The following is a 13,983-nucleotide window of genomic DNA, read 5'->3' on the forward strand; positions in this document are numbered from 1 at the left end:
TTGGAGAAGAGCTGACATGCATGCTGGGTCTGCTCAACGTGGAAACTTCATGTGGGCACAGCACTCAAGGCCAGTTAAGCAGTCCTGCTCAATTCTACACACTGTCCCTACTGCCTCAGACTTCCCAGGGCCTCAGGTTGCCAATACCTTGCTGTGTGGCATTGGACAAATTACTTCCCTTATCTGGCCTCGGTTTCACAATATGAAAACGATAGGGCTGGACTAAAACGATGGTTTCAAATGGTGCTCACAGACCTTTAGAGGTTCAGGGGCTGCTGGGCATTGCCCTCACCTGCCCTCAACTTCACCCATTGCCACTTGGCTTTTCATCTACAGTATAGATGGGGCACTGAAACAAGGCTTCTAGGACTTAGACCTGAGAATCCCGGGCTCCATGAGCTGGCTTTCAACACGAACGTCCCAGGATCCCCAAATATGGCCTCCCTCATGGCTACCTGGCTCCACCGTTCTAGGCTTTACAGAGACCCGCCAGTCAGAAGTGATTGGCATGGAGGGACGAGAGAATGGGAAGGCTGATGGCTAGGTGTCTAGCATTACTGTGGTGTGGTGCAAGGAGCGCTGGCTCAGCCGGCATTCCAAATCAAGTCTCAGTCTCCGCTCCCGCCATCCACTAGCTGTGGGACTACAGACAAGCCCCTTTATCTTTCCCTGCCTCTACTTTCTTATCTGTAAAATGGGCAAGGTGGTTCCCCTCCTGTCTTTCTCACAGGGTTACTATGCAGACGAAGTAAGCTAAAGGATTCTTGTTAGAGTGTTTTCTGTAAATTACTCAGCTCCAATATTCGCAGGGAGACTGCTGTAGACCTCTGTACTATTTCACTAGTTCTGTGGCTGCTCTACATGACCAGGGACCCAGGACTTGGCCTCAGAGGTACTTTTCTTGAACTCAGCATTGCTGCCCTGGGCCCTACCCAGCCTGCCTTCTCTGCTTGGAAGTATGTTTCTAGGACAGAAGGCAAGCTCTAAGCCAAGTATCACATGTTCTGAGTGTTTCTTCCATCAATGTGGAGCAAAGAGAATGGGCTCTGTGATGCTGCAAGGAATAGGAAGGTCCTGCCTTGATATCCACTGGGTTTACAAATCCATCTTTATACTCGACATGGAAAACCCGAAAGACTCCACCAAAAAACTGCTAGAACCGATACATGAATTCAGCCAAGTCGCAGGGTATAAAATGAACATACAGAAATCGGCTGCATTTTTATACACCGATAATGAAGCAACAGAAATCAAGCAATCGATCCCATTTACAATTGCACCGAAAACCATAAAATACCTAGGAATAAACCTAACCAAAGAGGTAAAAGATCTATACACTGAAAACTATCTAAAGCTTATGAAAGAAATTGAAGAAGACACAAAGCAATGGAAAAACATTCCATGCTCGTGGACTAGAAGAACAAATATTGTTAAAATGTCGATACTACCCAAAGCAATCTACACATTCAATGCGATCTCTATCAAAAGAACACCAGGATTCTTCACAGAGCTAGAACAAACAATCCTAAAATTTGTATGGAGCCAGAAAAGACCCCAAATGGCCAAAGCAATGTTGAAAACAAAACCAAAGCTGGAGGCATCACAATTCTGGACTTCAAGCTGTATCACAAAGCTGTAATCATCGAGACAGTATGGTCCTGGCACAAAGACAGACACATAGATCAATGGAACAGAATAGAGAAGCCAGAAATGGACCCACACATGTATGGCCAACTAATCTTCAACAGAGAAGAACAGCCAATGGAAAAAAGACAGTCTCTTTAGCAAATGGTGTTGGGAAAACTGGACAGTGACATGCAGAAGAATGAATCCGGACCACTGTCTTACACCATACACCAAAATAAATTCAAAAAGGATGCAAGATCTAAATGTAAGACAGGAAACCATCTAAATCCTAGAGGAGAGAACAGGCAACAACCTCTTGGACCTCGGCCACAGCAACTTCTTACTAGACACGTCTCCTGAGGCAAGGGAGACAAAAGCAAAAATGAACTATGGGACCTCATCAAGATAAAAACGTTCTGTAAAGCGAAGGAAGCAATCAACAAAACTAAAAGGCAACCGATGGAATGGGAGAAGATATTTGCAAATGACATGTCGGATAAAGGGTTAGTATCCAAAATCTATAAAGATCTTACCAAACTCAACACCCAAAAATCAAACAATCCAGTGAAAAAATGGGCAAAAGACATGAACAGACACTTTTCCAAAGAAGACATCCAGATGGCTGAACACGCACATGAAAAGATGCTCAACATCACTCATCATCAGGGAAATACAAATCAAAACCACAATGAGGTACCACCTCGCACCTGTCAGAATGGCTAAAATTAACAACTCAGGAAAAAACAGATGTTGATGAGGATGCAGAGAAAGGGGATCTCTTTTGCATTGCTGGTGGGAATGCAAGCTGGTGCAGCCACTCTGGAAAACAGTATGAAAGTTCCTCAAAAAACTAAAAATAGAATTACCCTACGACCCAGCAATTGCACTACTAGGCATTTATCCATGGGATAAATGTCCATCAACTGACGAATGGATAAAGAAGATGTGATACACACACACACACACACACACACACACACACACACACACACACAATGGAATATTACTCCACGATCAAAAAGAATAAAATCTTGCCATTTGCAACAATGTGGATGAAACTAGAAACGTATTATGTTAAGTAAAATAGTAAGTCAGTCAGAGAGAGATAAATATCATATGATTTCACTCATATGTGGAATTTAAGAAACAAAACAGATGAAAATAGGGGAATGGAAGGAAAATTAGATAAAAACAGAGAGGGAGACAAACCATAAGAGACTCTTAAATACATAGAACCTGAGGGTTGCTGGAGGGGAGGTGGATGGAGGGGGATGGGCTAAATGGGTGATGGGCATTAAGGAAGGCACTTGTTGGGGTGCACCTGGCTCAGTTGGTTGGGCATCCAACTTTGGCTCAGGTCGTGATCTCACAGCCGGTGAGTTGGAGCCCTGCATCGGGCTCTGTCCTGACAGCTGAGAGCCTAGAGCCTGCTTTGGATTTTGTGTCTCCCCCTCTTTGCCCCTCCCCTGCTCACACTCTGTCTCTCTCCTCTCTGTTTCTCAAAAATAAACATTAAAAAAGAGAAAATGATGGCATTTGTTGGGGTACTAGGTATTATAGTTTAAGTGATGAATCATTAAAGTCTCCTGAAACCATTATTACACTATATGTTAACTAACTGGGATTTATTTATTTTATCTTATTTTATTTTATTTTATATTTATTTTAGTTTAGTTTAGTTTAGTTTAATGTTTAGTTATTTTTGAGAGAGAGACACACAGACCACAAGCAGAGAGGGGCAGAGAGAGAAGGAGACAGAATCTGAAGCAGGCTCCAAGCTCTGAGCTGTCAACACAGAGACCGATGCAGGGATCGAACTCACGAACTGTCAGATCATGACCCGAGCTGCAGTTGGATGTGGCTAAGCCAACCAGGCACCCATTAACTTGGATTTAAATTAAAATTTTAAAAACTTATACAAAACTTGTGGAAAAAGTGTTTAATCACCAAGAAATGCACATTAAAACAATAATAAAATACCTTATTTTACTTAAAAAAAAAAAAAAAAAGAAACCCATCTTTAAGGCCTACTGAGAAGCTGATAATCAGGTTCTCAAACATCAGGTTCCCCAAAGTCCTGTTTCCTGAGAGGCTTGTGGGAACTCCTGTGGGGGTGATGAGGAGCTTAGACGAAGAGCCAGTGCTGGTGGGGGTCACTGGGATTGCAGGAGGCCATGGCTGGCTTTTTGTTCTCAGATGTCAAGCAGGTACCAGATCCTGAGTTCCTGATTAACTGGTCCTAAAAGATGACACAGCAAAGGGTCAGCCTGGGCCTCAGATCTCTAACAGTGCTACTAGGCGGGGAATTAGACAGGGGGCAATAAATAAAAAGCAAGGGAAATGCAGCAAGGCCCAAAGAGGACATTTCCAAATTTCTTTCTTTGGATGCCAGATACCCTGATGGGATGCATTCCTGAGTTTCCACCTGTAGCCAGTGTCAATTCCCCACTGCTGGCTTCAGCTGAACGGCAGGACCGTGGGGCTCATGCTTTCGAGAACCCCTCCTCTGGACGGCCAGGCTCAGAGCCCTGAGCCGCTGCTGCATACCCCCACTTTCTGCCTTTGATCATATTTTGACTCTTCCCTTCCATGCAGGCCCAAAATTAGGTTCCTTTTCCCCTAAGCCAAGGCCTAAAGATTGGGGTAGGGTGGGGTATGGAGGCTCACTGGCGGTGCTAGTCTGGGACCAGTATTGTAGAGATGACATTCGGTACCCTGAGGCAGTGTAGTGTACTAGAAAGAACCTGTGCTTTTAAGCCAGAAGGATCTTGGTCTGAATCCCAGGCCAGCCATTTACTAGTGATGGGGCTCGGGCCAGTCACACACTTGCTGAGCTCCAGCTGGCTCATCTAGACACGTGGGGCCACCACCCACTTGGGAAGAGGGTCTGCAAGATTACCCACACCCAGTGTATGTACCGGCACACGGAGGCCAGGCGGCAACCATAAGTGACTTCACCTTCATCTAGTTGGGTTCGGCCTAAAAATACTGGAGCCACGACAGAGATGGCCATGGACCACAACTCCTAACCCCAGCTCTCTATCAGCTGGAACTAAGACTTCACCGGACGCTACCTGGGCCCTGAGGACCCTGCCTGTGACCGAGCCCACTTTCTCCACACTCCCTCCGTCGTTTTTTTTTTTTTTTTTTTTTTTTTTTTTTACGTTTTATTTATTTTTGAGACACAGAGAGACAGGGCATGAACGGGGGAGGGGCAGACAGAGAGGGAGACACAGAATCGGAAGCAGGCTCCAGGCTCTGAGCCATCAGCCCAGAGCCCGACACAGGGCTCGAACTCACGGACCGCAAGATCGTGACCTGAGCCTAAGTTGGACGCTCAACCGACTGAGCCACCCAGGTGCCCCTCCCTCCGTCGTTTTGATCCACCACACGGCATCTCAGGCACAAGGTGCAGAAAACGAGGAGGGGGTGGGGGGGCAGTCGTGGCCTCAGGTTCTAGATTCCGAGCCTCCCGGGGCTGCTGACTCACCTGGGTCAATTCCCACTCCTCATCCTTGGGGACTTGGCTGTTTTGGCCAGTGAAGTGACAGCTCCGCAGGCCCAGAGTGCCGGCACTGGCGTGTAGACACAGCTGCTTCGCGATGTTATGGCGTAGGTCCCTCTGGGTTGTGTACTCAAAGTACTAGGAGTCAAGACAAGGGGAGGCGGAGAGTTTGCCCACTACCTTCCGGGGCCAACCGCCCTAAGATTCCAGCCAGAGATGACCTCTGAGGGAAGAGAGTGACTGAGTGCCAAGACTGCCGCGATCCCCGCGCCACCTTCGGGTCTCTTACCGTATCGAGGCTTTACCGGAATAATCATTGCGTAAGATTTTTTCTTTAAAATCATTGAAAACTGAACTCCATTTTACATGCGATCTGTGAGATCGTGGGCTTGATATGCTAGTTCCTTGGTTTAAAATTAAAAAAAAAAATGCTCGCCAACGTACCACCTCAAATCATCATGCAGGCCAGCGGTACAGGAAATGGCTTATAATGATTTTGTTTGGATTGAGTATGTTGGCAGCCTGTTCAGTGTCCCTTGCCTTGCTTTGGCTCCGTGTCAGGTGCCTCTTACTTACCCAAACACTGAGGGACTGGGGGTGGGGGAGGACTGAGGACTAATTATTGCTCAGGGAAGCTCTGGGCACTGGAAAGCACGGGGTACATTCCCAGGATGCCAGGTTACTGTGACATGTCGGTAGATGGTTGTTTTGGGGTCACTGCTGGGTGACAGAATCAGAGCGCTAGCTTCTGGGCAGGGGAGGCTTTGAAGCAGAGCGCGGGGGAGAGCAAGTGCTCAGAAAGTTTCCACGGTTCCTCTCAAACTTTGCCTAGTAGCTGGCACCCTCCAGAAGGCCTTCCTGATTGACAATCGTCCCCTCCCACTCCCTCTCTAGCACCTACCACTGATGCCCAGTGCTCCCCAGATGTCCCTGCTTCATCCTTCAGACCTTGTCTGCCTGCATCATATATTCCCCCTCGGACTGGGAGCTTTCTGAGGGCAGGGGTGGTATCTCCTCCTTTCCCTGGATCTCCCTGACCCCAGTCCTCAGGAAAGGATGATTCTGAGCGGAGAAAGGGGTCTGTGAAAAGAGGAGTTGTTCAAGAAGCAGGCTTCTCTGGGGCCTGCCCGGTAAGGTGCGGCTGCGTACCTGGTTGCCACCAAGGCCGTGGCAGGTGTACATGATGAGGGGTTTCCCCCCATGGTTGTTCTCACCCACATCCAGGCACTGATCGATGCCAAGGTTCCTGATCTGCAGAATGGTGAGGACAGAGGGGAACGAGGATAACACAGTTAGGAATTTTCTGGTGTGCGGTGTGGGGCTCAGCTGGAATAAATTTGCAGGGCTGGATTTCCCCTCTGTGATTTTCCTCCTCTGCTCATCAACCCAGATGCCAGGAGTTCATAGCGAAGTGAGGGGCTTCGCCTAAAGTCTGGGCACAGGCAGGCTGGGCAAGCTCCCGGGCTGCCAGGTCTCTGTGAGAAGCCCCTCAGCATGTGTGAATTTCCTTATGAGCAATGGTTCTCAAAGTGGGATCCCCAGACTGTCAGTGCCACCTGAGGACTTGTTAGAAACAGGAACTCTCAGGCCCCGTTCCAGTCCTACTGAATCAGCATTCTGTGTGTGTGTGTTTGGGAGGGGGGGGGGGGCACAGAGGGAGAGAGAGAGACTGAGGGAGAGAATCCCAAACAGGCTTCGTGCTCAGCGCGGAGCCCGATGTGGGGCTCGATCCCACAACCCTGGGATCACAGCATGAGCCAAAATCAAGAGTTGGATGCTCAACTGACTAAGCCACACAGATGTCCCAGCAATCTGTGTTGTAACATGATTCTGATGCAGGTGAATGTTTGAGAACCACTGCTTATGGGCTGTTTCCCCCTTGCAAGGTTTGAGCTATCTCTAGAAGCCCCAAAGTGGCCTTCCAGTACTCCTTTGGATAAAGGAGTGTAGAGAGTAAAAATCAATTCTTGTTTGCCATCCGTCTGTGGGGTAAGTGGTCTTGGACCACTCCCCGGGCTTCTGTGATGATGGGTGGGCAAGCTGGTTTTTAAGACTTACAGCTCCGTAGAAGGTGGGCTTCAGGTCGGGAACAAACATCTCTGGGTAGATGTTGTGCAGGAACCACGAAAAGTTGCGACAATGTAGTCGTTCCTTCAGCTGCAGTCGTTCCGAAATGTCACCGAAGGATTTCTGTCAACCGAGCCAGCCCCCAAAGGGTGAGTACCACCAGCCTTGACCTTCTTGTATGGTTGAAGTAGGCAAGAGTTTCTGGGGCCACTTTCTCCCAGAATGGGTCTCCTGCTCATCCCTGCTCAGATCCTGTTGGGGCTACTGGCTTAGCCCCACATCTAAACCCAAGCTCCCTGTCTTGGCTTTGGGATGCCCACCCATAGCTCCCCTCCTCCTGCATCTCCTGACTTTCCTATCAGTTTTCTCCCAGACCTCAATTCCAAGTCTCTCAGAGCAAAGCCCTTCTTAAAATGCCAAGACTCTCTAGGCGGGACCAACAAAAGCTCCTCCCATTCACTAGCCTTCAAAATCTGGCCTCTCTGGGCTCTAGCTCACAGGGTCTGAGGGGTAAAGGAAGGCACCAGATGGTAGCGATGGGTGGGCCTCCACCACTCAGCCCTTGACTATGGTCTGGGATTCTGCACTTCTCTTCACCCAAACACGTCCCGAGCACCATTTCCTCTCACCTCTTGGGCCATCTTTGCTGCCTGCAGATTTCTCCGATAGAAGATCTCCTTGTAGCTATCCATCCAGACCTCAGCCAGGCGCACTTGGTTGCGAGCAATGACACTGATGCCCTTGGGGAAGGTGTGAGGGCTCTTGGTGCGGAACACGTGGCCTACCACAGAGCAGGGGATGATCTCCATTTGGCCCCCACACTGCCACACCTGCCACAAGAGGACACCAGATAGGGCCTTCAGGGGAGTAGTGGGTCACTGTCCCCTCCCCCAAGTAGCTCTGTTCTGTCCCCAGGGTACTAGGGTCCCAGGTCTAAGAACTCAGGGCAATGTTGCTCTCTCTTCCAAGGGGGGCAAAAAAAAGGACATTGACCAGGATTCTTCCTAGGCCGTGACTATGCAATTTCTAGCTCTAGTGTTAGTTCAACTCCGATTTAAGCAAATGGAAATTTGTGGGGTCCTGAGGGTTGTCAGGGCCCACTGTAGAGAACGGACAGTCGCCTGACTTTGTGTCTGAATACCTCCTCTAAGCTCTAGGCACTTGGCGTGTTGACCTGGGAATGCTGAGTTTATCCGCTCACCCAGGCGTTACTGAAAACTCAAGCTCCCTCAAACCAAGAGGCTTGTGACCCCATCAGAGCCCTGGCGCATCAATCATAGCAAGGGTAGTCAACTCCCGGGTGCGCTGTGGTAGTCGCCCGGACTTCTAGCACATTAGCTGCCTAGGGAAGAGACTGAACAGAGATCTGAGGCTCATGGATGAACCTGCAATCAGAATCTTCTGATTCTGGTGACTGACCTGGCTACCCTTCTCTATGCCAGTGGGCTGGTTTAAGACATCCCTCCCACCCGTGTCCTCTTTCTTAGGTTTTAGATTAGTAAGCATGTTGTTATTCGTTTTAGTATAGCAGCGACAGAGCTCCATGACCACAGTCACAGTCACACAGGCATCAATGATGTGATTAATCTGTGCAGGCACGGCGAGAGGTGACTTCATGAACGAGCTCATCTACTTGCTAATTACCTCTCCTCCGGTGCGGGGATCTGTGTGGATTTCACGGAGAGGAAATTCTTTCTTCCTAACCTAGTCCTGAGTTGCCTTATTCCTGGAATCCCTCAGAGTTCTGGGGTCCATGAGAGTTTGGGCCGTCACCTTCAGTAACACAGAGCTTTCTGAGCAGAGGGTAGGAAATTTCCAAGGCTACCAGGGCTTGTGCCCTCTAACTTGGAAAGGGAAACCCGACTTTTCCTGAGAAAGGACAGCGACTGCTGACTGCCCTGTTCCACCTTCATGCTCCCACTTTTCCCACAGACCTCACAAAAGATGTCTCCAGTCCCCAGGTATCCAGGTCCTTTACCACTAGTATCCCTTCTCTCTGAGGAGGTCTGCCCAGTAATTTGGTCCACGTTGTCCAATCTGATTGCCACGGATGGGGGTGGGGGAACAGAGGAAAGGGGACGGACACCAGGACAGGAAACAGCCACCCTTCTAAGTCCACCTCCAGATGTGATATCCCCGAGGCTGCCGCTGCCTGAGAGACAGGGCCTCAGGCTGTCCCCCCGGGACACCGTGGCTCCCCCATGAAGCCCTCTTCACTCTCACCCGGAAGGACATTTCCACGTTCTCCCCTCCCCAGATCTCCATCTGATTATCATAGGTACCGATGTGCTCAAAGTAGGACTTGGAGATGGAGAAGAGGCCGCCAGCAAACGTCGGGGATCTGGGGAGACAGAGGGAGAAGCATCTTTTGGCGGGGACGACGCGTAGAAGCCTGGTGCGGAAAGCTGAGGAGCCGGTGTTAGCTAAAGCCCGGCCACTCCCTGCCTCCTTTCTTCCTTCCTGGGATATGCAGCCCCTCTTCCATGGACTCATTCCTTCAGCAAATATTTACAGAGCTCTGTTGTGTTCTCTCCACCTTCTGGGACCAGGTCAAGGAGAGATGTGATTATCATCACTCCTTCTGAAAGGCACTGATGCGTTCGTTCAAGGTAGGATCTATTAAGCACCGGCCACCAGGGCCCATGTGCACGTTAGTTACGCAGCCTAGAAAGCTCTCACTGTCTGAGAGCTCAGTCTAGAAGCAGACTGCTTTTGTCTGCTTTGGGGCAGCAAAGTTCCTAGAGCACAGTAGTAACTCCATTATCAGAAGCTGGGTGGAATGGTCTTTGGAAATAGGATTCAAACCACGAACGAACGAATATGACCTGGATGGACCCCCTTCTGTTTCAGAATCCCCAGTCCTTTCTAGGGATTAGAAAGGCGTGTTAGTAGGGCCTAGTCCTTCCGCACCAGAAATTTTAGCTTTCAGGAAAGCTGCCAGCTGCTTTGAACAAAGGAAACCGGTAACAGGTGCTCCTGGAAACAGAGTAGGAAGTGAGGTGAAATTAAGCTCAGTTTGGACTAACGGGAGCATTTGGAGGTTCCAAGGAGCTTCTGGCTTTCAGACAAAGGCAGAGAGGTACAGATCCACTGTAGGGGAAATTGGTAGAAACGTCCCATTTCTAGATTTCAGATACCACGTTGCTCATAAGACAGGCGGGGCCAAGAGTTGAAGGCAGGGTCGGAGCCTGAGGAAGACAAGGGCAGGAGTCTATATATAATCACTAGCTGTTGGCATCTGCACCCTGGCCAGCCTGGCTTGGATTGGGCTTTGCTGCCCTCAGTGGGCGGCTCCATGTGCTACAATCAAGCAGAAAGATCCTAAAACCTTCTCTATCCACCTAGAACCTATCAAGGTGCTTTCTATGCAGCAGGGGCTCAGTCAGTGCTCACTGGACTGATTGGTCAAGGAGCCTGACCTTAGTGTTACCCTATGGATGCTCTCGCCACCCTGAAGTAGGAGTTGGCTCCCAGAGCCACTTTCTGGAAGGAGTTTCAATCAGGAGTCATGCTCAGGCGGGCCTTCTGTCACTGCTTCTGACCTCTCCCAGGCATCCTAAGCCATCCCAAGTAAGGCCTGGAAAGCCTCAGAAAGCCCTGGGACTCAGGTGAGCACTTCGGAGCTAACCTACTTCTTCTTGAGGGTCTCCCTCAACTTATTTATTAAAATAAAATAAACTTGTGGTCTCTAGCAACACCAACCGGCAATCCGGAGAGGGAAGGGCAGGAGGTGAATGAGGGGCAGACCTAGCTGGGCATTAAACAGAGGGTAAACTTTTAAGCATCCACCCTATAGCTCAGGGGTGGGCAAACTATGGTCTATGGGCCAGAGCTGGCCTGGCTTCACAAGGCTCTGGGCAAAGAAAGGTTTCTACCTTTTTAAACGGCTGTTAAACGAAAGCAAACGAACAACAACAAAAAAACCCCAAACCAACAGAGAGTAACGTGCAACAGACTGCATGCAGCTGGAAGGTCCTAAACTATACGCTATCTGGCCCTTTACCAAGAAAGTTCAGGGCAACTGTACCCAAGTGCAGAACACTTGTCCATTTTCTTTTAATACGTTTTCAGTCTTTTCAAAGGTGGTGACCTACAAGGGCTATTCAACAGTGACCTCTACCCACCATCTCTCAGCACCTCTGCAGGCGCCAGTCACAGCCTTCCACGTGTGGGGAGGAATAAACAGAGGACCTACAGAAAGCCTTCGGTCAGCGCCTGGCACACACTAAGTGGTGAGGAAGAGCAAGCAGCTATGGCGTGAGGCAGCGCGCGGTGTTGCAGTTAGCAGCATGGGCTTCGGGTCAGGCCGGCCACGATGGCTTTCCTATTCCACCAACTGCTAGCTGCCTAATCTGAGGCTGATTGCTCATCACTAGGAGCCTGTACAGCAGCCCGTACCCACCTCAGAGGGGGTGAGGATTAAGGAAAATATGTCAAGTGCTTCCTAGAGTGCCTGATAAATATGGACGTAAGACGGTCCAGGTCCCCCGGGGCCGGCGTGGGGCTCAGCAGGCCATGGTCCTTACTTGATGGGGTAGGTCTCATCTTTGCGCCTCTGCTTCTCATGTGCGGGCAGAGCCTCCCAGCCAAAGGTCAGACTCCAGTCAAAGTTGCCACGGCTGTGGACCCTGCCCCTCGGGACGGGCTTGGAGAACTCGAAAGTGTTCAGGTCGATGGTGACGATGTCTGGGCTCACCACCACCGTCTCGTCCTCAGCAATGCGAGCCAGGAGGGGCTCCAGCCAGCCATGGAAGCACTCGCCTGCAAGCCGGGACCGGGAGACAGCAGTCAGGGTCGCACCCACAGCCAAGCCCAGGCCCCACGCCCGCAGGGAGACTCGGGAGGACGAGAGAACCTTCCACACACTCCCTAGTGTTAGAGAAACGTAGGCAAGCTCCACAGCTATAGGAAGCAGAGACGTCTCCCGAGACCCTCCTCTCCGGCCCCCGCCCCCAACCAAAAGGCGGAGGTAACTCTGAAGAGAAGGATGGAGGGCTGGCGGGGAGTAACATGGTCAACTCAAACGATCCAAAGCACAGGGAAGGCCCCAGATGGGTGACTTCAGGGTTTCTAACTATCCACTGTGTGGATTTCAGAAGGGGGTGTCTCCTGTCCCAGAGGGACCACACCCCAAGCTCCAGCTCCACTTGTGGAATAATAATCCCTTTCACTTGTCTGGCCCTTTGAGATCTTCAGGGAACTGCATAGATTACTTTATTTGGAGTAGTAAATCTGTTGGTGAGTATGGTCGACACCCTCATTCCCACTTTACAGATCAGGAAACCGAGGCGGTTAGTGACAGAGTCAGAAGGCAAACCCAGGTGTCCTGACTCCCAGTCTAGAGCTTTCCCTAATACATATCACCACTTCTAGGGAACAATTTCTTTCCAGACAATGGCGGGGAGGTGTCTGGGTTTGGGGCAATGGGGGGGGGGGGGGGGACCTTTTTGTCCCCATGTGGCCCTGCGGGAAAGCTCCACACAAACCGCTTCCCAGGGGTGACGGGAGGCCTGAGGGGCTGAGCTCAGAATGAGGTACAGAGCAAGCAAGGGAGGGAGAGAGGAGTCTGGGGCTCCAGAGCACAATGCCAGCAATTGTGGGGTCACCGTTGTTTTAAGGCCATGGGTGCCTGCTGGTTAAACATCCTTGGGATTGGGACGAGAAGAGGGCACGAGAAGCCGAAGTGAATCCCAAGCCACCTCCAGTCCCAGAACGGCAGGGGCCTCGGGGATGCCCCGGCCCTGGCTCCTCGGTCCACCAGGGGACGGGGGAGGGGAGCAGACACTCCCCCACCCCCACCCCCTACCAGGTCCCCCCATACTCACAGTGGGCGTCCAGGAAGGTGAGCACCTCCGCCTGCGCCACGCTGGCGCCCAGCAGCCGGGCAGTGATCAAGCCCTTCCGCTCCTCCTGCCGCACCACCCTCACGATCTGCAGCTTCTTTACGTACTGCTCCAGTTGTTCCTTTAAGTACTCTGGAAGGGACAGGGGCATCGGTGCCAGCTCACTGCCGTGTGGCAAACCCAACCCCCCTGTGAGTGCCAAGCCGGGCGCTTTCGGGCCCCCAGCAGGCCTGAACCCCTACCGACCTAAGCAATTCCACGGGCGCCGAGGATGGGAGGGGGTGGAAGGAGGAAGTCCCGTGTGTGGCCAAGCAAACCCTGCCACGCCGAGCCCACCGTGCGAGGAGACTGGCTATGCCGTGCCAATCCTGTGCCTGTTGCCCTAGGAACCTTCCCTAACCTCCGAGCCGGGGCCTCCGAGCTGTGTTTCTTTGGTCTCAAATCAAGTTTAAACTTCCGACAGAGGCTCCCAGCTGCCCCTTGGTCTCTGCATCCTCTGGGTCACCATGTCTGGGAACCGTGATTCCGGCCTCCTTTCCACACCTGGAGGTTGTGGCAGTCATGTCTCGGTATCTAGGACTCCCCATCTCCCAGGCTCCTCTGAGTGAGCCGACAGGTGGAGCACACACCAATGTCGATTTCTGGCTTGCTGGATCAGCAGCCAGAATCGTACTCGAATCCTCTCTATTTCCTCCTCTGCATGGAGGAATCATTAAGAAGATGAAAAGACACTGAGCCGCTTTTCAATCAAATTTAAAACCAGGTACCAAGGGCCGGCCCTGTGCTGGGCACAACGGTGAGCCTGTTGCCCAGGGAAGTGGCGATTACAGGGCAGGTAATCAGTGACCTGCCAGAGCAGTGCAGGGCTGGGGGTAGCCTGCAGCCGATGCAATCATCCTGGATTTGGGGAGAGGTGGGGAAGGCTCTCTGAAGGGAGGGAGG

At 51.1% G+C, this 13,983-nt stretch overlaps 1 protein-coding gene across 7 annotated transcripts in view; it reads right to left on the reverse strand.

The window, feature by feature from the left end:
* GALNT6 (polypeptide N-acetylgalactosaminyltransferase 6) overlaps positions 1-13,983 on the reverse strand; it is a 41,951-nt gene that overhangs the window by 660 nt on the left and 27,308 nt on the right. For 6 of the 7 annotated variants that reach the window (XM_015065709.3, XM_053226253.1, XM_053226255.1 and 3 more), the window contains exons 5-12: positions 13,024-13,173; positions 11,725-11,959; positions 9,422-9,539; positions 7,828-8,028; positions 7,190-7,321; positions 6,281-6,382; positions 5,117-5,269; positions 3,551-3,865 (exon numbers count right to left, since the gene is read on the reverse strand). In XM_015065709.3, the coding sequence (XP_014921195.3) occupies positions 3,752-3,865; positions 5,117-5,269; positions 6,281-6,382; positions 7,190-7,321; positions 7,828-8,028; positions 9,422-9,539; positions 11,725-11,959; positions 13,024-13,173 (1,205 nt within the window). In that variant the 3' untranslated portion in view covers positions 3,551-3,751. Of the gene's footprint in view, positions 1-3,550; positions 3,866-5,116; positions 5,270-6,280; positions 6,383-7,189; positions 7,322-7,827; positions 8,029-9,421; positions 9,540-11,724; positions 11,960-13,023; positions 13,174-13,983 lie in introns of those variants that run through there. The other variant, XM_053226254.1, reaches the window with a different exon arrangement.

Source organism: Acinonyx jubatus, chromosome B4 (assembly GCF_027475565.1).
Source record: "Acinonyx jubatus isolate Ajub_Pintada_27869175 chromosome B4, VMU_Ajub_asm_v1.0, whole genome shotgun sequence".
Lineage (NCBI taxonomy): Eukaryota > Metazoa > Chordata > Mammalia > Carnivora > Felidae > Acinonyx > Acinonyx jubatus.